The sequence below is a fragment of the Corythoichthys intestinalis genome, chromosome 12 (assembly GCF_030265065.1).
Source record: "Corythoichthys intestinalis isolate RoL2023-P3 chromosome 12, ASM3026506v1, whole genome shotgun sequence".
Lineage (NCBI taxonomy): Eukaryota > Metazoa > Chordata > Actinopteri > Syngnathiformes > Syngnathidae > Corythoichthys > Corythoichthys intestinalis.
The window spans coordinates 21,817,192-21,844,627 of NC_080406.1; the positions used below are offsets into that span (position 1 = coordinate 21,817,192).

Here is a 27,436-nt window from a genome sequence, read left to right on the forward strand (position 1 = left end):
TGTTGTGGTCTTAAAAAGTCTTTTCACTTTCACTAGTGGAAACCTGTAGGAACCCTATAGCAGCGACGCAAACAAATTTCAGTACAGGTTCACTGAAGAATGGAAAATTCCAAACTGCGCTGCTCGGTTAAAACAATATGCAGTACATGGGACCCAGTAGCCTAATAACCTTGCTCATGTTGGCACTGAAGCAAAGCCGTCCTTGTCTCATGGGTGCCTTCAAGTGTAGTTGCGATATGACAAGTGGATGAAACGGAAGTATGTTGGAACGTCTTATGTAAGCAAATGCTGCAGCAAAGAAAAACCAGACCTGCAGATGTAAAGTCAATGAGAAGGTTGTGGTACAGGCCGTCGGTGCGGTACGAGCATTATGCATCTGTTGTGTGTTGTTCCTTGACTGACTGCAAGCCACTGTGTGACTGATCTGTTCTGCATTCCTGCCTCAGAACGTCCCTTTTATGGCCTAGTGCTCCAAATCCACACAGCTGTGACAGTCCATATTCCTCGCAAACCTCTTTGCCCCTCGTGTTCAGTCACAAGTGGTCTCTCCCGCCACTTCCCCTTGTTTTTGTTGATTCTGCATTTGACCTTGGGGTTTTGTTTGCTATTTTAACATATTTTAAAATGCATGGATGTATGGAGCTGCAGAGATCAAGTCATCACGGGTGGTCATTGCTTAGTTTAGCATCAGATGTCCAACATTGGTCACCCGAGGAAAGTTATTGTTCTCTGCCGAATATAGGATAATTGTTGGATTCTGTAAGTAAGCGAATTCAGCGACTGCTGCAGGGCTGTCTACAGGGCTACATAAAATATCCCATTGGTCATCTAAATCCAAACTAGGAACTGACTGCACATGCTGAGTGTGATGAGAGACCGCCTGAGGCACAAGTGAAAAGTTAAGATTGACCAATAACACTCACAAAAAAAGTCCTTTTTTTATAAGGAGTACTTTTCCAACATATCATTTGAAGCTGTACCTACATTTCAATTATGTAAGGTTGTCCTTGACTTATTCCTTTGTGCTCCCCAGAGTCCTGGACCTTTCTACATGTCTTCTTGACATTAATAACGATGGCACAGACACATATAAGCTCATAAAGCGAACAAGCCAGAAAACATCTGACAGTTCATATGTGCGGGTTTACGTGCTTCTCTTTGTGTGCGTGTGTGTGCTGAAAGTTTATGGGCTGATGTCATAGTTATGCAGCATTGCCCTCTAGGGTACCTTCACAATTCACACCTCGATATTTTACGCCGTGCGACAAAGCCCGTGGGGAGGAAATCAAGGACATGGGAAGATGGCTTCATTTATGCACAAATTACTGTAGGTGCTATTCCATTTCAGTTCAGAGAAATTGTTGTGAGCTCGCCGGCTGCCATTGACGGTCCTAGACATTCCATCCATTTGAAGTCTTTCAGAGGCATTAAGTGCAACTTGCGGCTCGAGAGCCACGTGTGTCTCTTTGTTTTTTCTGCTGAGAAATAAAATTTGTTTGTCGGTAGATAGATGTCCAATCTGTTTTGGCTAAGAGAGGCTGACCAGCGCTCCCACTACAAATTGATTGGACGTCTTTCGCCATCACTGACACTGAAACATGATAATTTACTTCTAGCCTTCTCAGTTCAAATAGTTTGGACGCCCTTTGACATCAATTACGGCATTTCCATTGCAGTTTTCCAAATAAAGGCTGTTATTTCAAAGATTTCAGCAAAGGCGTAGGTTTGGTCTCAATGTTGGTAGGGACAATATAACCTTAATCCTAACCTGCATGTACACATTTTGCTGGGGACAGAACATTAATATAAACTAAACAGATTTGGTCAGGGCCAATAAGAACCTAATGAATTGATAGGCTTGATGATTTGATGCAAAATAAATCTGTATTGCCCTATACTAACTTTCACACTGCAAATTTACAGTATAACGTCTTAGTCTGGCAATTTTTCTTGAATCTAGTAGAATAATTTTCATCTTGTTTTGAGTTTTAAAGGCTAGTTAACATATTAATGCATCAAGATTCTTCCATTTACTTTTGGTAAATATTACCATTTTTTCTTATTAAGCCTATACATCTAAAAGTCGGTCATTTTTCACCTAAATCAAGAAGAAAATGCTTTTAAATAATAAAACTTACAATAATTAGTTAAAAAATTAAATAATAAAACCTCCAGAATAAGTGTCTGGATTTTATTAGGAAATTTAAATTGCATTATTGGAACACAAATTATATTAACATACACAAAAAGTACAAACTTGTTAATCATCTCTTAAGTATCCAGGAATGCAAAAAATAAAATAAAATAAAATAAACATTTGTCTTAATATCACTCAAAATTGTCCTTCTAAATAAATTAAATAAAAAAAAAACAACTTCTTATTCAGGGAATAACAAAAAAAAAAAAAAAAAAATTGAGCTTTCTTTCAGGAAAAACATTACTGCTTTTGTCCACAAGCACAGCCAAACTCTCAAACAAAAAATGAAAGCTCCTTTGCTTTAAGATCACATAAGCAAAATAAAAATGAAAACTGGGGAGAAGGGGGTAAACCTTGGTATACTAAATTTCTTACAGCTGAGCAGAGTTTACTATATTTCTAGCAGTTTAATTAACGTTAACATAGTAGAAAATGCATACAGTAGGACACTTCTCCTATGCAGCTTCCTACTCCATTAGCAAGTTCACACAGTTTAATGTAATGGTAATGTTAAACTGTAATGCAGGTCGGACTTTCTTTCAGTCGCAAAATTAGTGGTGCGTTTCACAACAATTACATTTTTCATTACTTATAGCGGGCTCCTGGCCGAAAAAAAAAACTTCTAATATCCCTCCCATGTAATGTAGTTCTGTATTGTGAGAGTTGCGTGTGTATGTGTGGAGGTGGAGGGGTGGGGGTCAAGTCAGCAGCCAGTGAAACGTGCATTTGAGGGAAAAAAAACATGGAATGGCACATTCAGTAAGTGAAAAAGGGGTAAATGTAAGTCTTAAAATAATGAAAATAATTCATTTAATAATGGTAGGGTCAATTGTACCATTAACAAATGGGAAGACAATCTAAATCACCTATATAACTGAACACAGTATCTAATGCAAATAAGGTTGCTTAAAAGTTAGTGGGGACAATTTGAGCCTCCTGGAAAGTTGGTAGTGTTTAGTCCCTATGCAAACCTACGCCTTTGGATTTCGGCAAAGTATCTTTGTGACTCAAGCGTGTTTCTATGTAAACTATGTAATCTAAGGCTAGATTCATACCGCAGGTCTTCATGCACAAATCTAATTTTTTCGTGTTTTTCCGACACGACTCCGGCATTAACTTGATGGTCTGAACGGGACAGGTCGCATTAAAGTGGACCATTTCAATCCGATCAAGGTCACTTTCGTATGTGCTTAAAATCCGATCTGGGCCACATTTTACCAGAATGTGGCTGAGGTCTGAACTGTCAAGTCTCCTAAATCGGAATCCATGCAGCAATTATGTCAGCAAAGAGACAGAGAGACTGGGCACTACTTTAGCGATGGAGCAGTGCATTAGAGAGCGTAGCTTTTAGGGAAGAGGCGAGCTTGACAACAGTCATTAAAAAAAAAAAATGCCGGGGGAAATGGGGGGAGGATAAGCCTGAGAATGCCCGGTTTTCTTTCTGTGCTCTAATTAGCAATATTTCAAGATTGCTTACACGGCCGAGAGTCGGGGCAAACTCTCCGTATATGTGTGCATCATGCACGCACAGTGCTTTTTTTGGAAATCAAAATATGATTACCCTAGAATGATGTTGAGCCAGCATTTGTTTTTGATGCTGCTGCGCATGTGGGTCAGTTTGCACAGCGCATCTCGGACTTCGCACAAAAAAAAAAAACAAACAAAAACGATATGACAAAAAAATCGGAATTGTGCGTTATGAATCCAGCCTAAAAAGCCTCATAACTCTTTTAAAGTCTCATTCCATGAGAGTTAAGTGACAATGATGATGTAGATGCTTGATGACATTACTTCCACGATGGTGCTATGACTCAAAGTAAAGTATTTAACTTAAATCTTTGCCTTCAACTCAACTTCTCTTTTGGCCAAATGTCGTCGTTCTGCTAAGAAGCATTTCTTGCTACTTTTCCATTCCCTAGTTTCCCTTTCTATTTGTTTTTAACAGTTCCATACTATGTTGCTTGCTATCAGGGATTGCTGTTAGAGATGTCGATCGGGTCCGATCACGTCATTTTTAAAGTATCGGAATTGGCAAAAAAATATCGGACATGCATTTTTTAAATATATATATATTTTTAATTGAATAGTTTTCTAATTGTATTTAACGTTACAGACATAATATGTTACACTCATCCAGAGTCTTTAGTTTTGGCTTAAGGTAGGCTGTCTGTCTGTGGCGTTCAGCTATTCAGCAGATTTGCGGTCTTGCCCAGGGTAAGGTACAACTCATTCTAGTTTCCTTCTTTCTTCCCCAAGTTGCGCTGTTTTCTACATTGTGTAAAACCGTACGATAGCAGGGCGAGAATCCCTTGTCAGAAGGCATTGTCTGGATTGTTGAAAAGTAAGGTCGTGAATAGGAGTGGGAACCTCTTGGTAGCTCACGATACGATACGATTTGCGATACAAAGCTCACGATAACGATGATCTGACGATATGGCGATACAACCATTATCGATACATTGTAGAATATCCTAGAATGATTTCCTGACCAAACAACTAATAAAGAGAAAAACAAGCTTTCGGTGTGAATTGGAATGAGTTTATCACTAGTAGACATCCAATCCATTTGAACTGGGAGGGTGGCCATCCCTCCCACTTCAAACGGATTGAACGTCTATGGCCGTCAGTGGCAGCAAATGCCAGGCAATGAGGTAATTTTGGGCCATTTAAGGTCATTTACCTGTTGATTTTCAGTTACTTCCGTTTTATTTGGGGTTATTGTATGTGTCACTTCCTGTTTATTTTGAGTTATAGAACAGGAAGTGACCCGCGTATCACCCAAATTAATAGGCAGTAAGTTAAACTCAACAGGAAATGACCTGTAAATGCCCTAAAATGAACAGCAAGTGACCTGTAAATGCCCTAAAAATCACAGAATGACTGAGAATGAACGAACATTCGTAGTCTAAATGGATTGGGTGTTGAGTACCATCAATGCAGCCTTAGTGTTAACTGAGACACTATTATGCTGGAAGATTTTGGTAGCAACTTGTTTGCCCCTTTTTATTATTTTAGACATTGACACCTTTTTAAAACGATATCTCGATTCTTGGCAGGAGCATATCGATAACCTTTTGGAATACAAAGTATCACGATATATCACCATTTCGATATTTTGTCACACCTCTAGTCGTGAATACTTTTTAACATTGTAAATTCTTGAGCTACTACAGCAACATATGTGTGTATCTCACATGTTTTTTTATTAGAAGAACTGAAGTCATCTTCACCTGATCTGTGACGTAATTAAGGGCATCTCGTAATAATCCCCTCAAGCTAAAGTATGACTCCAAGTATTTTAATTCAGGCTAGACCATGAATGGCGTCATTTCAAACAGTGTCACCTTGTTTAAAGACAGAATCCTTTATCGTAAGTGTCTTTTGATGGATTACCGTTGTCATGGGCTTCATGGATTGACTGAGACACGGAGCTCTATAAGTAGTTTCCCGAAAAGACTGCCCAAACAAAACTCCAGCTTTCCAACAAAGGTCACAGTGACATCTGATGAAATGTCCTTTCTCTGAGAATTCTTTGTGTCTGTATGTCACTTTGCCAGGCTCCGAAAGGAGCGCATTGTCAACCAACTACTGTCACAGTAGAGCTTAGTTAATTCCAATTGACTGTACTCTGTGGTTTAATAACTGTCTCTCAGCTACCTTCTGTACATATCACAAAAATACAAAACATTGCTGAGATTTTATTGATCCAATAGTGAGGAAAAAACTAGATAAAATATCAATGTAAAAAGATTAAAAACAAAGAAATGAAATTAATGTAGAGACAGGGTTTATTATACAGTTTCATAAACTTAACTTCACTTCAACTTAGATGCTTATTTTCCAGTTAGACCCTCCATTTAGCACATTGGTCTTACATTTCTTAGTGTAGTGGTTGAAAGTCAAGACTTTGTAAACAATAGAAAAAAGGCGATTTAAATTCACAATACTGACCAAAAAAACAGTAATACGATTTTATTATTGAACTTAAAGGTGCTACCAATGACACCTGGTTTAGATGTTTTAAAATGTCCCTGAACAAAAATGAGATAAAATGGGTTAAAACACAGCACGACAATGATGTGATGTAAGTTTTTTGTTTTGTTTTTACAGTATCGTTCATTAATTGTCATTAATTGTTCGTTATTTGTCACCTAATTTGTTTGAAAGTTTATGCGAGTAAATAATTTTATAAAGTCCTTTTTTTAACTAAATATTAGACATCAATTAATGATTCTAAGCCAAAAAGATAGACATTTTGAATAATAAATACAATTACTTACAATATTTTAATGGCTGGGTTGAAATGAGCGGTTGCGCGTGTCTGTAAACGGGGTCTCCAGGGTAAAACGGACGAATTAAAAAATATTTGGGGGCTTAATGCGCCATGAAACTCCTATGGCAGTATATAGACACATTGTTCTATCAAACACAACAGTTCTTTTGGCTTAATATACAGCAGTTTATTCTAAAGAGGGTGCAAGGGCAGAAACTGCCTTTTTAGCCTTGTCTGAGTTTTCCGCCCTACACAGTGGGGCAAATAAGTATTTAGTCAACCACTAATTGTGCAAGTTCTCCCACTTGAAAATATTAAAGAGGCCTGTAATTGTCAACATGGGTAAACCTCAACCATGAGAGACAGAATGTGGAGAAAAAATCTCTAAAAATCACAGTTTGATTTTTAAAGAATTTATTTGCAAATCATGGTGGAAAATAAGTATTAGGTCAATACCAAAAGTTCATCTCAATACTTTGTTATGTTGTTGGCAAATACGGAGGCCAAACGTTTTCTGTAACTCTTCACAAGCTTTTCACACACTGTTGCTGGTATTTTGGCCCATTCCTCCATGCAGATCTCCTCTAGAGGAGGAGGATGAAAGGAGATTTTCACTCAAAATCTCTCGATACATGGCCCCACTCATTCTTTCCTTTACACAGATGAGTCGTCCTGATCCCTTTGCAGAAAAATAGCCCCAAAGCAGGATGTTTCCACCCACATGCTTCACAGTGGGTATGGTGTTCTTCGGATGCAATTCAGTATTCTTTCTCCTCCAAACACGAGAACCTGTGTTTCTACCAAAAAGTTCTATTTTGGTTTCATCTGACGATAACACATTCTCCCAGTCCTCTTCTGGATCATCTAAATGCTCTCTAGTGAACCGCAGACGGGCCTGGACGTGTACTGGCTTCAGCAGGGGGACACGTCTAGCAGTGCAGGATTTGAGTCCCTGGCGGTGCATTGTGTTACTGATAATAGCCTTTGTTACTGTGGTCCCAGCTCTCTGTAGGCATTCACTTGGTCCCCCCGTGTGGTTCTGGGATTTTTGCTCACCATTCTTGTTATCATTTTGACACCACGAGGTGAGATCTTGCATGGAGTCCCAGATTGAGGGAGATTATCAGTGGTCTTGTAGGTCTTCCATTTTCTAATAATTGCTCCCACAATTGATTTCTTTACGCCAAGCATTTCACCTATTGCAGATTCAGTCTTCCCAGCCTGGTGCAGGTCTCCAGTTTTGTGTCTGGTGTCGTTCGACAGCTCTTTGGTCTTGACCATAGTGGAGTTTGGTGTGTGACTGACTGAGGTTTGTTGACAGGTGTTTTTTATACCAATAATGAGTTAAAACAGGTGCCATTAATACAGGGAACGAGTGGAGATTCGTTAGAAGAAGTTAGACCTCTTTGAAATCCAGAAATCTTGCTTGTTTATAGGTGACCAAATACTTATTTTCCACACTAATTTGGAAAGAAATTCTTTAAAAATCAAACAATGTGATTTTGTTTTTTTTCCCACATTCTGTCTCTCATGGTTGAGGGTTACCTATGTTGACCATTAAAAGCCTCTCTAATCTTTCCAAGTCGGAGAACTTGCACAGTTGGTGGTTGACTAAATACTTATTTGCCCCACTGTATATGTAAAAATCGCAAATCAAATTGCAATCAAGTTTTCTGTCACACTTCTGCAACCCTAATAGCCACCCTAATGGCAGCCTATGGGAAGCTGCTCTGCCTCAAATTTTCAGTGATTTGATTTTTAAGTAGCTTATCCAGGTACTCATCTCCCTCTCATATTCCAAAATGTATCCACGTTGGTACCATTAAATGCTAACGGGTCCAAAGATGTTGTTTTTGTATGTGGCCTGCAATTTTCTGGCATCCAGTCTATGGTTGAAGTGGAATAACATGAATCAGCAGTATTGAAGACAGATCGATGAATAGAATTGAGTAGAACTCCAAATTGAACGACGACCGCATTGAGTGCAGACAGTAATTATTCATCAGCAGGCGGAGGTTAGTTGTTAATTTATTGTCTTTGAGTCTTCTTTGAATCTCGTCAAAAAAACTGCTCTATCATTAATATTCGAGTCCCAAAGTAGATGGAAAAGAAAAATGTTACCTTGTGTGCCTGAGCACCTGGCGTCTTACTTGCTGATATCCTGTAGACAGGCCGGAATGCATAAAAAAAAAATACTTAAAACGCAATAGAGGAGATGGAATTTTGGCAGCTGTAAAGAATCGTGCCTAATGAGGAAGATCATTCTGCGGATTAAAAAGAAATAAGGAAAAAATCTTATGATTTTAAGTACCCGTAATTTCTGGACTATAAGGCGCACCTGACTATAAGCCGCCAGCCACCAAATTTGACATGAAAACGGCATTTGTTCATAGATAAGCCGCACTGGACTATAAACCGCAGTTGTCCTCATTGTATTATGGGATATTTACACCAAAAGAGATTAACTGGTAACACTTTATTTGACAAAGGCATTAAAAGACTGTCATGAAACCAAATGAACCACCATGAAGCTTTGAACCAATTGGCTGCAAAGTCTTATTGTTTCAAAAATCTTCATTTGGCCATCACTGCTCCCTTGGGGGAGACAGTCAACCTCTGCTGCCACCTGGTGTCAACACTGTTGTCATCCAACATTCCTCCTAGGATGCATCGCGGCACTACAGATGTAAATAACAATCAAAATTCATGTTCTGTGCTAATTATTTCTTCAGTTACTGTTCCAGTTGTTTCATTAATTGCTAGCTAATGTATTTGGTAACATTTTCTTGGATAGTGGTGCCATAATACTGTCATAATTATTACATGACACTGTCATAAGCATTATTGAATGCTTATAATAGATGTCGGTTAGTGTCATCCAGCAAATGATCTCACTTTTGAATGGACGTAAAAGATCTGAGCTGGACATATATGGAGTTAGTGACATAATATGCCACATGACACATATTGACATCTGTCATAAGCATTCAGTAATGCCCATGATAGTGTCATGTCATAATTATGACGTTCTTATGACAGTCTTATGATGCCGCTGTCAAATAAAGTGTTACCTATTAACCCAAATAAATCATCAAATAAGCCGCACTGGACTATAAACCGCAGGATTCAAAATGAGGGAAAAAAGTAGCGCTTATAGTCCGAAAATTATCATGTAAAAGTATTTTTTTCTGCTTTAATCCCTAGGGAAGCTTCTCCAATAGCCAGTATTGACAACACATAGTTGTATGGCTTTGCACCCTGTACCGTTAACATGTTTCTCCTTTTAATTGTGCCCCAGTCTCTTCTTTCATAAGCCTCTCACTAAACCCTCGCCCGACTTCAGCCAAGACCATTGATTAATTCCACACTTGCTGTTCATTTCGAGCTGAAACACTGGAAACCCTAGTTCTCGGTTTTTCCATCAGTGCATCCCGCAGATTATGTCAAAATCTGCCGCAGCCTTCTTTCACGCCTGCGGAACATTATTCACAAGCACCATACGTCCATATTGGTGGAGAGGGCAGGCATGGTGACACTCTTCTGTAAAACGTTGCATTCATTTAGCGACTGCGAGTGAGGGAGTGAGGGCAGCCGAGCCTTCCACTCAGCAGCTGAATGCTGTCAGTGTGCCTGCATGGGAGCACTGGGGCACAGCAATTGCTTTTGTGGCCTCAGTGAGCTCATCCACCAGGAGCCCTCTCTAGAGACTTAGCTAAGGAGCTGCACCCTACTTGCGAACAGGCCAACTAAATGCTGGGAAAAACAGGGAGGTTTTCCTTAAATTTCCACCACTTCTGCTTCTGGCGTAAGTTTCTACTTGCTCTGGATTTCATTTGTTCGAATATGAATGGCAAACTAACCAAGAGGGCCTTGATGACATTGTTCTCTTTCATTCTGATTTTTCATTGACTAGTTTTTATCAGTTGGACAGAACCATTGATTGATAAAGAGAGTAGTTGAGTGTTTGCGAAAGGCCCTCGCTCAACTAGCTCTGATAAAGTAGAGCTCTTGCTGTTTTTGATTCTGCCCTTCAACAGCACTGAACACGTGTCACCATGGCAATCACATTATTCGGCAAAGAACAGCCAATGGTAGACAGACCTTGAGATATTAATGTAAATTAATATCCTCACAAAGAATCACTGGCTTGACATGTAGTTCCCCCACAGGTTTGTTTTGCGTATTGATGTCTTAATTTGGAAGTTGTAATGGCATTTTTACTCTCTTAAAATAAATTCCCAATGATTACACAGACTGTTTTCTGAATATGACGTATCTGGCGTTGGTGTGATTGTGGTTTGATTTACATGTGGAGTGTGGTGTGTTCTGTGCAATGTGCTGAGGAAGAGAATATTGGGCTGTTTAGCAGTCATCCGCAACATTTCTGCAGCTCGCTAGAAATGATTTCCCTCCACACTCGTATAAGAGCTAAAAGTAATATAAACTTTTTGTGTGGGGGGAAAAAGCTAAAAAAAAATTGAGGGTCAGTGTTGAGATGAATTTATAAAGAATTGTGCTTTTTCCACGCAAGAACCTCACTTTTTGTATCACTCAATCTTCTGCAATGTTTCTCTGGCCCTGATGAAAGCAGAAAAAGACACACAGTGTTCACTCAGCATTTTATGATTTGCCCAGTACTAGCTTGTGAATAAAGTTTTAATCTAAGTTGTAGAGGTATGGGAGACACCGGGCAACAAGATGTATGCGGAGAAGGCAGACAAGCCAATAAGCTATGAAAAGAAATCTGAACTGAGTTGCAGTGGAAAGTACACTGGGAAAAAAAACTGTTATAAAATCTGTTAAATATACGGTAAAATACTAGCAGCGGTGGCTGCCAGAGTTGTACCATAAAAAAATCCAGGAAAAGCTTAAATGTCAAATTAACAACAAAGTGCCTTAAAAAGACCTACGTTTTAACATTTTTTTAGCTAACGACTGTAAAAAGTATGTAGGGCTACAGCTAGCGAATAGTTTAGTAATCGAGTATTCTACTGAAAATTTCATTGATTAATTGAGTAATCAGATAAAACATTTCTTTTTTTGTACAATGTTGAAAATAGCCAACAAATTTCACTCAAAAAAACGTAAGATCTTATTTAAAAAAAATTAAAAAAAACATTTCTTAACTTAAAATGTCATTACACTTGATAACACACATCACTTAGAAGTTTTTCCCACGTTTCAATTGCAGTTTCCATTTCCACTTGCTATTTTTAAGTTCTAGCTAAGTTTTAAGGCTAAGTCTAAATTGTAAGTCCTGATAGGATTTTGAGTTTTTGCAGTGTTCAAAATAAATGTATGATACTTGCTGTATTGGAGCACATTAGGCACCAGTGCTTCTTGGTGTTTTATCAATCAATGACTATCGAGCTAAAATTGACAGTTAGCTTTATTATGTTTATATTGTACACCCTCATCACTCCAGACCATTGTGTTTTTACCGATTAACTATAGCCTGTATTAAAGACATGTTTGCCACGCATCGACAGTAGTCCTAATTAATAGAAACCCATCCCTCCGAAGGGCTAACATTACATTAGCAAGGTACTGTAACGGTAATCTTATTTAATAGCGCTAGGTTAACTTAATTTTACCTTGTCCTGAGTATCGTTCCTCCGTGGGGCCTTCGGTGGAGCGGGGGATAGGCGGGCAGGGTCCCGTCGGGAGTACGGAAGCGTCAGCAGGGCTGCGGGTAGCCGGGGCCGGCCGGGGCTAGTGTTATGGAAGCGCTGTCTTAAGCCTGAGTTATGCTGCGTTGCGGTGACGGCGTAGCGACAATGTAGACCCTACGCCATCAATGAACATTCGATAGTTCTGTGGCAAGGGAACGCGTTGCTCTGTTATTCACCACCAAGCCACCAAATGGGTTGTGGCGTTGTGTTTGTACGGTTTCTTCTGGTTACACAACAATGCCAACGGAGATGGAACGCTTGAATGTGGCTCTGCCGCTCATCAACATTGCACAACAAATGTTGATCATACTGTAATGTCCGTAACTAAGCGCGGGTCCTTTAAGAGGCGTTTAGACTGGGGAGCGGTGACTTAGCGGGAAGCGAGTGGAAAGAACAGGAGAAAGCGAACATTAGCGGTTGCATGTTGCGGCAGACCGCTATTTTGTTATTTGTTTATTTTATTGGTGCCACAATAAAGTGGGGAAAGCCATCATCGACTCCTTTACTTCTTTCCCCCATCCAGGGCTCTTACAATACAAATGCTGAGGCGTAGGCGACGCAGAAAAAGGTTGCGGATGTGGTCTGTCCGACTGTTGATGCCGCACAGACACTGGCAGTTTACGAATTCTAGCATCGGGTAGAAGCCAGCAAGCTGCGTTGTCCAGCGTTTTTTCCGATTTCTTTGCCGTGTGGTACAACCAGCCAGTGGGAAGCTATAGCAGATTTCTGGCGGCTATGGAACTTCCCAAACTGCGTTGGAAGCCTTGATGGTAAACACGTTATCATAAAAGCACCGAGGCACTCTCAATCAGTAACGATGTATCAAGTATGTGAACTGTCTAGTTGAAAATTAAACATCAAAACAACTCTTTTGACACCAAACCTGTGCTTTGTTCTTCATATACTTGAAGTGTAAAATGTAAATAAGTCACACATGACTCTCAGCAAACATATGTATACAATAAATAATAAAGTGCACCAACCAAAAATACTACATAAAGTGATAAAAAGCTGGCAGTTTTTGGCTGACTATGTCACTGCTTCGTGTGGCCATTTGCTTCCAAAAACACACATACTTGTCTCGGAGGTTGTTCATTTTTTTATGCAATCGCTGACCTCCAGCCCCGTATTTTCAGCAATCTCCTTCCACAAATTGCTTGCCATTTGGCAATCTTTATAATGTCTTGACGAGACATTGTAGAGGTTGTCGTACTTGCGGACCTCTTCGATGATACTCTTGTCGGCTTGGTCCATTTTTGCGTGTAGCACAACAATGTTTGAAAATGGCGGTGATCTCGCGCTGAACCGGAAACAACAGCCTGAGCGGACCAATTACAGTCCATTTGCGTCACGTCACCACGCATTGACGTGACGCCCAGTCAGAATTCTGTGGAGGTCAGGCTTCGGCGTAGGGTCGTAAATCGGGTATGCCTTGACGGCGTAGGTCTGCCGCAGAAGCATAACTCGGCCTTTACAGTGAATACATGAAACAGTGTTCGCCTTGGCCTCCAGCTTGAAATGCTCCCACTCTTTGACATTTTCTGCTTATTCTTGGTGCATTTCTCTTGGCTTTCGTCAGCTTCTTTGTTGTTATCTCTATATCCGTGCATGGTTGAAATCAAATATATCCGCCGACGCTGTTTTCTTCTGGTACATACGTGACGTCAGCGCGTTGTGCCGCATTAAAATTAGTCCAGGCAAAATGTGATGCCTAGAGCCGGCAAATTTAAACAATTCCTCGAGGCGAATGTAATTCCGCACTCAATTTTTAAACTTGAGTTAATCGAGTGATTCGAGTAAGCGTTTCAGCTCTAAAAGTATGTATGTGTAACCGGTCTGATGTCAGTGACACCCCCCTTTCGCCGGGTTTTGAACCTGTGCCCTCGCCCCTCAGTCAAGCATGCTGACTACTGAACCAATAGTCCTGTGTGCCTTCTGATGACAGCAAACTCTTTTAATTCTCAAGGAATACCAGGATTTAGATATACTGGTCCTTCTAAAAAAATTAGCATATTGCGATAAAGTTCATTATTTTCTGTAATGTACTGATAAACATTAGACTTTCATATATTTTAGATTCATTACACACAGCTGAAGTATTTTAAGTCATTTATTGTTTTAATATTGATGATTTTGGCAAAAAAGTCAAGGAAAACCAAAAATCCCTTTCTAAAAAAATTAGCATATCATGAAAAGGTACTCTAAAGAAGCTACTGACCTAACCATCTGAATCATTGAATTAACTGAAAACCCCTGCCAAAGATTTCTGAGGCTTTTAAAAATGTCAAGCCTGGTTCATTACTCAAAACCGCAATCATGGGCAAGACTGCCGACCTGACTGCTGTCCAGAAGGCCATCATTGACATCCACAAGCAAGAGGCTAAGACTCAGAAAGAAATTTCTAAGCGAATAGGCTGTTCCCAGAGTGCTGTATCAAGGCACCTCAGTGGGAAGTCTGCGGGAAGGAAAAAGTGTGGCAGGAAACGCTGCACAACCAGAACAGGTGACCGCACCCTGAGAAATATTGTGGATAAGGGCCCATTCCAGACCCTGGGGGACCTGCAGAAACAGTGGACTGAGTCTGGAGTAGAAACATCCAGAGCCACCCTGCACATGCATGTGTGGAACGGCGGCAGAAGCATCTGACCTAGGCTACAGAGAAGCAGCACTGGACTGTTGCTCAGTGGTCCAAAGTACATTTTTCAGATGAAAGCAAATTTTGCATGTCATGCGGAAATCAAGGTGCCACAGTTTGGAGGAAGACTGGGGAAAAGGAAATGCCAAAATGCCTGAAGTCCACTGTCAAGTACGCACAGTCAGTGATGGTCTGGGGTTCCATGTCAGCTGGTGGTGTTGGTCTACTGGGTTTTATCAAGGGCAGGGTCAGGTCAATGCAGCTTGCCATCAGGAGATTTTGGAGCACCTCATGCTTCCATCTGCTGAAAAGCTTTATTGAGATGAAGATTTCATTTTTCAACATGACCTGGCACCTGCTCACAGTGCCCAAACCACTGGGAAATGGTTTACTGACCATGGCATTACTATGCTCAATTGGCTTGCCAACTCTCCTGACCTGAACCCCATAGAGAATTTGTGGAATATTGTGAAGAGGAAGTTGAAAGACACCAGACCCAACACTGTGGATGAGCTTAAGGCAGCTATCGAAGCATCCTGGGCCTCTGTAACACCTCAACAGTGCCACAGGCTGATTTCCTCCATGCCACGCCATATTGAAGCAGTAATTTCTGCAAAAGGATTCTCCACCAAGTATTGAGTGATACTGATATAACTAATTGAAGGTTGACTTTTTTTGTATTAAAAGCACTTTTTTTGTATTGGTCGGATGAAATATGCTAATTTTTTTAGATAGGGATTTTTTGGTTTTTCTTGACTTTATTGCCAAAATCATCAATATTAAAACAAAAAAAGGCTTGAACTATTTCAGTTGTGTGTACTAAAATAAACTAAAATATATGAGTCTAATGTTTATCAGTACATTAAAGAAAATAATTAACTTCATCACAATGTGCAAATTCCTTATGTCTTTTCACATACTTGGCCGATAAACAAGATTCTTTTTCTGATTCTTTAAACACAGCCCAAAAATGAGATAGCAGATGTTTAGGTTTGTACATTCAGCAATTTAGACAGGATAATGTTGTGTAACATAAAAAACAGGAACTGTAAGAATATTTGCAGCAGATAAAATCACCACATACAGCAGAAGGCTTTTGCTATCCAAAACCAGATCCACAAACACGTGCACACAGGAAGAGAGGGATTAGGATCTTAACCATCCATCATGCAGACGAACGAATATAAGGCCAGAGTCAAATTTGCAGCTTTGGAACAACTATTTTAGCAGAGTCTAAACTTAATGCACATTACATGGGTAGAACAGCAGGAAGGTTGTATGAGGTCAGCTGCGGTAACGTGACCTTAATTAGGTTAACACTAAGGTTATGCTATGTAAAGACCTACCACAGTACTGTTCATACTATTTTCTGAGCTGGCTTTGGTGTTTTGGATTCAGCACGGGTTAGTGTTGCTAGGCAGACTTATTTTTTAATAGATTTTACCGTAGTTGCTCAGTCTTTCTGTCAGTCAGCACCCTACCTGCCCTTGAGCGCTTACCACCTTACCATCTGCCTCATACTTGAGCTAAAGATTGATGAAGCTCAGCTTCACGCATTCACAGGTATTACTGTTTTCCAAAAATACGCGCTCTCAATCTCTAAAGGCTCAAATTTCTTCATTTTGTGTCAAGATTTAGGAGTTTAGGAAAGCTGCAATCCCTAACTGGCCAGTGTCTTACTGTCTGTTCTTAAGCTCGATAAACAAGTGAGACATTTCTAGATGGTGCTTCCTCTGCTGATTGAAATTCAGACACCGTTTGCAGTTCTTTAACGCTGTAAAACCAAGTCCAAATGAACACAATATCAGTTCCAAGATCAAAATGAATCAAAGTAAAGAACACTACTTTATACAAGTAAAACCAAAAAGTTACGGTACATTGTTTCGCTTGCCAAGAATGCTAATCTATGAGCCAATGTTGCTAGTCTTTCATTATTCTTTCTGTAGCTTTAATCATTCACATTGTCTTGGGATTCAGGTCTTTTGTTTCTTTGTTTCATGCCCCAAAGCTTCTGTCACCCAAGTCTCAGAGAGGAACATCTAGGACCTTTTAGCTTGATTTTGACATCATCTGGAATATGTTTTCTTCGAAAGCTTTTTCATGTTGCTTGAGAGAGGCACATCTTTTTGACTCTTCACGTGGAGAACATGTTGTTTGCAGTGGGTTTAACCGGTAGCATTTGCATTAAAATTAAAAACAACAGGAATGGATGAAAGGCCAGGAAATGGACACTGCTTGAAATGTATTGTCATGTTCATAAATGCATCATGCTGATCTATTTATAATGATTCTTTCCTCTAAATAAATCAAATACTCAATGCTGCTTTCTATTAAACTGTTTTCTGGGAATGTTTTCCCCCATTGCAAGTCTTATTTCACTGAGTACGAAATTATAAAAGTGGCGTCAGAAGACACCTGAAAATTACATTTAAATAGCTTCCAATTGTCGGGACTGATGTTGATGAAAGTTTTAGTTTGCCTCGGGGATATGTTCAAGTGCATTCTGCCTCACTGTAAATGTATCTGTCCATGTTCTTGCAAGAAAGCCACAAAGGTATCCTTATCTCTACAGTGAGACACCAAATGTGCTATAAAACCACACTCTGGCTACTTTGCGCTTTAGAATTACGACAAACAAAAATCAAGATGCACCCGAGTGTTTTCTTCACTCCGTCTTTTTTCCCTGTTTCTGTATCGATAGCAACCAGCTCAACAAAGCTGGAAGACCTGAGCTATCTCGATGAACAGCGTAACACACCGCTACGGACATCCATTCGCCTCCCCTGGCACAATACGGGGGGAAGGCCACCTCAGGACTCTAAAGGTGACTGCAGTTTGTGTTATTACTGTACATGCAATCTGGTGAGATAAACCGAGCCTGGATTGGAACTCAATTTCAACGTTAAACCTCTCTGGGTAATGGAAAGCTGAATGTTCTCAATGCGATGTCCTATTTTTTGCTGACCTTTTCCCCAGGTCGTTTCTCTCCCTACAAACCGGTGGACATCATGCTCAAGCCGCTGTTGTTCGAGGTGCCCAGCATCACCATGGATTCTGTGTTCGTGGGCCGAGATTGGCTCTTCCAGAAGCTGGAAGACGTCTTGAAGGACAGCGAGTCCGCGGAGAGCCACGGCGCCGTTATAGTAGGCAGCGTGGGTTATGGGAAGACGGCCATTATCTCTCGGCTGGTCGCGCTGAGCTGCCATGGCGGACGCATGCGACAGATTGCATCCAACAGTCCTAGTGCCTCTCCTAAAAGTAAGAAATAACATTTTAATGATTGTGAAAAAATTCAGTGATAATTGTCGTCAAAACAAAAGCATGAATCAAGAGAACCATTTGTTTCATCTAGGTGGTGCGGGGCCAAGTTCAGAACTTCCTCTCAGCCAGCCCCCACAGCCCACACCCCCCTCGAGTGCTACGAATACATTGAGGACAAATAGCTGTCCGGGAACCCCTGAAATGCAGCGCCGCAGGGAGGAGGCTGTCAAACGGCTGGCTGCAAAGGTACATCTTCCTTAAGTACAATGACTGGGAGGTGGAGGTCAATGGGTTCAAGGTACAAACGGGGGTGGGGTTGTTGGAATCATTTGTTAGAGCCTGAATAAGGTGCTGTTCTACAGGATGTTATGGTGAGCTGCTTTTATGTTGTGGAACTATAGCTTTGCCTTGAACCTCCCAATCTAGTCATAAGAAGCCAGTAACTAAAGCCCTCCCGCATACAATTCTAAATACAGTCCTCAATCCTCTTCTCGGCTGTATTGGCACCATATGTTGCGTCCATAGCTGGTAAAAAATTGCTATATTGATTTACGAGCACAAGACCATACATGGTTAAACAATATGAATAATTAGTGCTGCAACGATTTATCGATTAATTCGAGTCAAGAAAAAAGCTTCGAATCAAATGTTGCTGCTTCGAGTATTCGTTTAATTAAAGTGGCGTTTGTTTTGGGTGGATACACTGCCCTTTAGTGGCAGCAGTGAATATGACATAACTCATTTAACATGGCTGAATCCAGCTGCTCCCTGTTAAGACCAACATAAGGTAAGTTTTTGTTTGAGCTAATATATATTTTTTAATGCATTCGTAATTTATTTATTTGGTATATTCAGCCGTTTTTGTGGGAATATGTGAACAATTTGTTCAGAGCATTGCTTAAAAAAATATTTGCATTTTATAGCATTTATGCTAGGGGACTTTTGGGATGCAAGTTAGCCAATATTTCTTTTGTTTTACTTAGATCCTCATTTATTTATTTATTTATTTTTGAAACCGTTTGAGGCTAAGCTCAAGTATTTTAATTTATTTTGAAATGTCAGTGTTTTTCTGCATAGTTTGAAGAAATTTTATCTTGTTTTTGCACTTAATGCCCTTTTGAAAGTGCAATCTTAGCAAGCCTTTGTTTTACATATCCGAAAATTTATTCTGCAACGCATTAAATGTTCCTAATCGCATTACTCGATTATTCGGACTAACTAGTTGATAGATTAATCGACTACTAAAATAATCAATAGTTGCAGCCCTAAAAATAATAATGATAATAATGAGTGGAAAAAGTTATATTTACGGTGAAAGACATACCGTTATAAAAAGAGGAAAACCTTGTAAAGAAAAAAAAGTTAAGTTTAAAAAACTACAGTAATCATAACTGCATTTTAATTGTTGTTTTAGAGCAAATGACTGTGAAAAGAATGTGTTTGTAACCGGCCTGTTGATGGTGGTGACATCATTGCACTCCATTTCTCATTTTGCGGCTGGCAGTCAAATGTTCTGACTACTGAGCCAAAAGCCCAGTCTATCTCCTCCCACCAGTGCACTCTTTTAAAGCAACACTAGATAACTTTTTAACCTTTATAAAATATTTTCATAACATTTGTGATGATATGTCGACTGACAACTACTAGTAGTTGAATAACACCTCTTTTATATCTTGAGGGGGTCTGTATTGCATGCTTTCACGGGTACTAATTAACTTTTAGGAGTGTGGCAGGAACCCTGCCACACAAAAAAACCCACAAATGTGCTGACTGCTTTACAGCATACGTCACTTTCCCCTTTCCCCATTCATTATAAAGACGGAAGTTGATTTGAACGCTTTCACACGAATTCTGAAAAGATGGCAGAGCAACAAGAGACAAAAAGTTTTATCTGAGGACGAAAAAAAAAAAAGCGAGGCTAACAGGATATACAGAATAAACGCTGGCCCGGCTTTCACTCACTGGCGTAAAGCCCCACCCCCAACCGGATTCATTAGCGCCGACAGCCGTAAATGCCGTAATACCTTTTACTAGTGTTGCACCGTTACCATTTCTCGGCCCCGATACCGTTAGCATAAAGATAACACTTTGTTTTAAATATATACATATATATAAATGAAGAGCTACATACTTGAATGTGAAATCATTGCTAACATGGCTTTGTCAGGCTGCTGCTTACCTTTGTGAAACAGAAAAAAAGAGTCCTACAAAGTGAATCCAGAACTTTTTATTGCATACCTGGTATGGGTGACAATAGTTAAATAAACCTTTGGCTCTCAAAGGCAAAAATAGTGCTAAATTCGTGAAATTAAAACATGTGTAATACTAGCCCAACAGTAAGAAAGTAAAAATACAATGAATGAACGAATAAACTTTTTTAAACCCTGAGTTTTGGCTCTCAAATATCAAACAGTCCAACTTTTATGAAATTTTAAGTAATAATAATTGACCATAGCATCCTGTCTCTCTATTCCCTCCCTCTTTGTGCACCAGCAGCAACATAACTCAACTCCATCAATAGCTATGCACAAATGCAAACAATGAATGAGTTCGACTCTCTCTCTGACACACACACACACTTAGCTTAACTTACTTTGCTTACTTCTACAGCACTTTTGAAACAGGTCTCAAATTACTGCGGCATTTCTTTCAGTAAAAGATAATAAAAGTAAAGTAGACGAAGTGAACTGACCAGGGATTGTTGCTCCGGTCCAGCCCCCTTCCTCTGGATAGCAGTCCTGCTGCAGCCTTAAACTCTTTGTGTTCGTTCACATGTTTCGTCTTCAAATGTTTTATCAGGTTCGAGGTATTCAAACTGGCCGATTTAACTCCACCTCTCGAAACTTTCAGGCCGCAAATCTTGCATGCAGCCATTGTACTCGGAGGAGATTATATGCTGAAATATTTCCAGACCGCCGACATTTCCTCTCCTAGTTTGTTTGTTTTTCCTCCATATGAAAAGCTGCCCCGGCATTGGTTAAGAGCAGCTATTGGCCCGCCCTCATTGGTCTGGAGCAGGTCAATAGCGGTCGCTGCTTGACATGCAAAGTGATCACTTGTGATCACACAACACATAGTGGAGTGAGTGTCAGGAGAAAGAAGGCTGCGGTCAAGTGTTATAATTCTGGACCGGTAAATGGTATCGCCGCCTTATTTGTTGGTACTCGCCGATACCACCATTGTAGTGCTGGATCGTATTAGACATATTTTAACGTATTTGATTCTAAACTGAGTGTTTAGCGATATGAGCAGTCGCTTTGTTGGTTTAGTTAATTTTTTTTTTTTCTTTCGCTTTGAGTGCTGAGCTTCAGATACATTACCAGATAAGGGGTGGGGGTTTCTAATTTGCAACTATTACAGCCTATTCCAGAAGCTTGCCAAGGTTGCATGACTAATCAACATGCAACTGAGATTTATCCAGTAGCAGAACAGGTCACCTGATCACCCCCCAACCGCTGACCCTGAAAAGTGTGTCAGCTCCTCCAGGTTCGATTGTAATTAGGACAGTGTTATGCTCCCCCCCAGGCAGCTCTCTTTACCAGGCAGTTCTACCTCTTTCCTTGGCCTACTCCGAATCAGGGGTCCACCTGGGATTTTTGGGGGAGTTATTTGAGATGATTAAGCACATTTCAGTTTCTTAATCAGGAGCTGTGTGTTTGTCAGATCTTTTTTTGCGAGTCTGAGTAGATTCAAGAGGCTATGATGGCTTTTGTGATTAAATATTTGTCATGATCTCTGGCAGTACTGTTTACTTCAAGGTTAGGCTGCAGCTATCGAATATTTTAGTCATCGAGTATTCTACTGAAAATTCCATCAATTAATCGAGTAATTGGATAAAACATTTTTTTTCTTAGGTAAAGAGAAATTATAAATGTACACATACCTGTCAACCCGGGCCTTTGGCAAGCTTACAAATAGTGACGTATGCCCATACAAATTGGTGACAAATCAAACGTTTTATATAGCCTGCAATATGAAACAAAAATAAACTCAATTTTTAAAATAATATGAATTTAGTGGTAATTTGGTAATATTGTCACATATTACTTGGTGCAATCAAGGAACAATTAATGTCTTCAGCTACATCATGATCACTAAAATTTAACAGTGACTTTTATTATAATTGTATGTAGCACTTTTGGCATTTTCTATCATGTCTTTTGATGGCTGCACTTCATGGCTCTTCAGCTCGCAATACAGTTTGACTTGAAGATCGTTCGTTAGTGTGTCCAATTATAAATAAGGTCATTTGATAAAATTAACTTTACGATGCAATCTTTGAGTCAGGGAACATTTCTTTTGCTAATTCTGAAAAGTGATCAGCAATAGTTGCGGGCAAATTGTGTTCGGCAACGAATTTGCAGAATAAAACCTCCGCTTTCGTCACTTTTCATTCTGCAGACTGCGTCTTTATGACCAGTGTTGTTAATCTTACTTTAAAAGTAATTAATTAGTTATAATTTACTTCTCCTAAAAAGTAATTGAGTTAGTAACTCAGTTACCTGAATTTAAGAGTAATTAGTTACTTGGCAAAGTAACTGGTGTTACCTTCCATGTTTTTTTTTTCTTGTATTTTTTCAAAAACAAAATTAGTCATTAAACTCATTTACTCCCTAAAATGTTTAATATGTTCTATTTTTAATTGCTTCAGTTTCCCAAAAACGTATTTATACGTCTTTTGCGTTTTGTTTTTCTTGTTTTTTTTTTTTTTTTACAAGAGGCATCTATAGGTTTCTATTTATCTAAGATACATTGCACAAAGCTCAAACCCCATTTTAAAGCAATAAAACTGGCCACTGGAGGTCAGTAGCGCATTTGGTAAGAACTCATCTCGGGCCAAGAAAGGAAGTGAAGAAAAATAGTCAGGAACCGGAAGTTGGAGGGATCTTGTTAAGACGCGTGAGAATTTGAGAAAAATGTGGAGAAGGATCGGGGGGAAAAAAGGCAAACAACACTGGAAGAGTGTTTTGAAAAGAAAACGAAACCATCGTCAAAGAAGGATTCAAAAAAATCTATCTTGATGAGATGGACGGTGACGTCCACAACAGCGTCAGGATCCACACGTGTTCTGCGGAGCTCACGTTGCTTTAGTCCTCAGCCCGAGGTTGAAACCAACGATGAAGATGATGAAAAAAGTGAGATCGATCTTGATCCAGACTCATCAGATTAGCCACGGGAGCAGCCGAGAGCCTTCCCGTTGATATGTGCGCAAATAGTTCAACAGTTCAATAGTTTAGTTATGTGTAAATAAATTGTTACTTTGCGATCAAAAGCTCTATTTGTCTTGTTGTTTATCTTATTTTGTAAAAGGAAAACATTATTCAGGTGTTTGGGATGAAACCAAAGCAAAAAATAGATGTGTATAAGTCAAAGTTGTGTTTGAAATGTATGCTTTCACAAAAAGCTCAATTTCTCCGTTTTTTCATCAGAAATTGGAAAATTGCTCAAACTAAGCTATTTTCTAATGCTGATTTCTAAAGAATGGAAAAAGATATGAACTAACTTTTTTTCTGCTGAAAGAAGAGAGTCTAAAATTTCTTTTTGTGGGTTCCATGTTTATATAGCAATAGAACAGAATTTTCTGTGGGCCTTGCAAAATCAGTCAAAATCCAGTAAAACGGCCGGGAGCAAAGGGCTTTGCTCCGGTGAAAATGGCTGGGAGTCAATGAGTTAATGTTGTGAATCAACCGTTAAAGTTGTTAAAATTGCTCCCGTTTTTGCATTATATCCCTTCTTTCTACTTTCGACATGTGAAAGTTTTAAAACTGTTTCATCATTTAAAGATAGATTCAAGTCAAGATTTTGCCGATATTGGAGTATTTTAGATAAAAAGTTAATTAGGTTCACTAGGAAGGTTCACTACAACAGAGACTTTCTGAGAAGTGTACTGCTCTAAAATGGCGGCTGTTTACTAACGCGACCGAGTCTGTCATTTCGCATGTAGTTCTATATGCATGTGATATCTAGTGTAGCATCAAGTGGGCGTAGATTGTAGGCTGTCGGCTACAGTCAGGAAATATTGGAGCCACCTAGCCTAGCATCGCGTTTGCAACAGCGTCACAACAGTCTTCCCTCCTTCCCATTCCCGCTCTTCTCTCTCGGTGTCTCTGACTTTTCTCGCGTCATTCAGCCAACGTAGTAACGCACATCGTCTCGTTGCCGAAACGGTGACAAAATCTGAACAGAGAAAAGAAATGTAATGCACGAAAAACGTACAGATTTTGAACGTACGGCGTACACATTTAAAAATCAGTGCTCACTTGTACAAATTACGCCGAAACCGTACAACTTGACATGAGAAAACAAGACATTTGACCTAATATTGAACCATTTTTACACAGTCAATGTCTTTACGTATTTGTCATTACAATTTTCAAGTTCTAGTTAAGTTTTAAGTATAAATCCAAATTATAAGTCCTGACAGGATTTTAAGATTTTGCAGTGTTCAAAATGCATGATACCTGCTGTATTGGAGCACATTAGGCACCAGTGCTACATGGTGTTTTATCCATCAATGACTACCAAGCTAAAATTGACAGTTAGCTTTATTATTATTCATCTATTTATTAAATAAAGCCTGTATGAAAGACACGTTAGCCACGCATCGACACAGCTTTCATAATTAATATAAACCTAGCTCTCCGCAGGGCTAATGTTACGTTAGCAAGTACAGTAATGTTAATCTCATTTATTCGAGTGAGTGAAGTAAAGTAAGTAAGAGTAAACGGGGTGCCATCGGTGGAGCAGGGGCTAGGCGAGCGGGTTGCACGGTGCAAAAGCGTCAATGGGGCCGCGGGTAGCCAGGGCTGGGCGGGTATACTGTTATGCAATCGCTGTCTTAAGGCCGAGTTATGCTTCCGCATCAAGCCTGCGCCGTCAAAGAAGACCCGATTTACGACCCTGCACTGTAGCCTGACGTGTGCCTATTGAATTTTCAAACCCTAGTGTCACGTCGACGCATATGACGTGGCGGAAATGGACTGTGATTGGTCCACTCAGGCTGTCGTTTCCAGTTCAGCGCGAAATCACCGTCATTGTAGAATAGAATCAAACATTATTTTTCTACACACAAAAATGGACCAAGCCGACCGGAGTATCATCGAAGAGCAAGTCTCGTCAAGACATCACAAAGATTGCCAAATGGAACGGAATCGAGTGGCCACACAAAGCGGTGATCCAGTTGGCCAAAAACTGCCAGCTTTTTATCACTTTATGTAGTATTTTTGGTTGGTGCACTTCATCATTTATTGTGTACATATGTTTGCTGTGAGTCTGTGACTTATTTACGTGTCACACTTCAAGTATCTTAAGAATAAAGCACAGGTTTGGTGCCAAAAGAGTTATTTTGATATTTAATTTTCAACAACAGACAGTTCACACACGATACATCATCACTGATTGAGAGTGACTCAGTGCTTTTATGATAACGTTAACATCAAGACTTCCAACGCAGTTTGGGAAATTCCATAGATGCCAGAAACCTGCTATGGCTTCCCACGGGCTGGTTGAAGAACACGGCAAACAAATTGGGCTGGAGGACTTTGCAGACCTCAGACAAAACGCTGGACACAGTGCACGACGCCAGTTTGAAGCTAGCAGCCACAGCTAGCTGGTTTCTACCCGAGGCTAGAACTCTCTATGCGGCATCAAAAGTTGGACAGACCGCCTCGAAACCGTATTCTGCGTCGCATGCGCCTCAACATTTTTAGGATCAACATTAATTCAATGTTGATGAGCTGAAGATCCACATTCAAGCGTTCCATCTTGCATTATTTTTTTTTTTCTCTGTTAAACTAGACAAGAGGAAGTCAACAAGCATGCCCCAAAACCGTACAAACATAACACCACACCCCTCTAGTGGCTTGGCGGTGAATTACAGAGCAACGCGTCACCTGGCCGGAGAACCATCGAATGTCTAATGACCAGTGTTGTTAATAACGGCGTTACAATATAACGGCGTTACTAACGGCGTTATTTTTTTCAGTAATGAGTAATCTAATTAATTACTTTTCTCATCTTGGCAACGCCGTTACCGTTACTGAGGCGGGAAAGGCGTGCGTTACTATGCGTTACTAAGTTGGTTGAATAAAAAAAAGTCTGAGAGAAACGGACTCACGGGGACGAGAGCAGAGCAAGAGTGGGGAAGACGCCGTTGCAACCGCGATGCTAGGTGGCTCCAATAATACCTGACTGCAGCCATAGCTGACAAACTACACCCACATGACACGGTAGATATCATATTATAGAACTAGATGCAAATGACAGACACTGCTGCATTGCCAACATGTTTTAAGGACTACATGCGTTTGTAAACAGCCGCCATCTTAAAGCAGTAGACCTCTCAGGAAGGCCCTGATGTAGAGATCCTTCCTAGCGAACCTAAGTAATTTTTTTAAAATCTAAAATGCTCCTAAATCGGCAAAATCTTAACTTAAATCTATCTTTAAATGATGAAACAGTTTTAAAACTTACACATGTTTAAAGTAGACAGAAGGGAACTAATGCAATAACGGGAGAAATTTTAACAACTTTAACGATTGATTCACAACTTTAAATGACTTCCACACATAGCAAAGGTTACTAGCTAGTTATCGCAATACCCTTTTGTCTAGTTAAATTGAGGGTAAAGAATTGGGCTAGGGCCAATTGTCCCCCAAACCCTTTAAGCTTCACATTGTGTGACCTGTTTTTTTTTTGTTTTTTTTTTGAGAAAAAAAAAAATATATCACTAGTTACTTTGCCAAGTAACTAATTACTCTTACATTCAGGTAACTGAGTTACTAACGCAATTACTTTTTGGGAGAAGTAATTTGTAACTGTAATTAATTACTTTTTTAAAGTAAAATTAACAACACTGCATGGCACTAAATACGTTAGTAGACAGCCGCCATCTTAAAGCAGTAGACTTTTTAGGACGGCTCTGTTGTAGAGAACCTTCCTAGCGAACCTAAGTAACTTTTTATCTAAAATACTTCTAAATCTGCAAAATCTTGACTTGAATCTATCTTGAAATGATGAAACAGTTTTAAAACTTTCATATGTCGAAGGTAGAGAGAAGGGAACAAATGCAATAATGGGAGCAATTTTAACAACTTTTTACAGTTGATTCAGGGTAAAGGGTAAATTAGGGTAAAGAATTGGGCTCGGGCCAATTGTACCAAAAACCTTCACAAAAAACTTCACATAGTGTGGCCAATGTTTTTTTTTTTTTTTTTTTTTTGGAGGGGGAAAAAAAAAAAGTAATTATCACCAATTACTTTGCCAAGTAACTAATTACTCTTACATTCAGGTAATTGAGTTACTAACGCAATTACTTTTTGGGAGAAGTAATTTGTAACTATAATTAATTACTTTTTTTCAGTAAGATTAACAACACTGCTAATGACGCCGTAGTCGCT

The 27,436-nt window shown here is 39.7% G+C and overlaps 1 protein-coding gene across 3 annotated transcripts in view; it reads left to right on the forward strand.

Moving 5' to 3' along the window:
- The window catches only part of tanc1b (tetratricopeptide repeat, ankyrin repeat and coiled-coil containing 1b), a 242,488-nt gene that overhangs the window by 134,154 nt on the left and 80,898 nt on the right, over window positions 1–27,436 (forward strand). For all 3 annotated transcript variants that reach the window (XM_057852771.1, XM_057852772.1, XM_057852773.1), the window contains 3 exons: window positions 17,479–17,601; window positions 17,754–18,035; window positions 18,130–18,284. In XM_057852771.1, coding sequence (XP_057708754.1) covers window positions 17,479–17,601; window positions 17,754–18,035; window positions 18,130–18,284 — 560 coding nt within the window. The remainder of the gene's footprint in view (window positions 1–17,478; window positions 17,602–17,753; window positions 18,036–18,129; window positions 18,285–27,436) is intronic.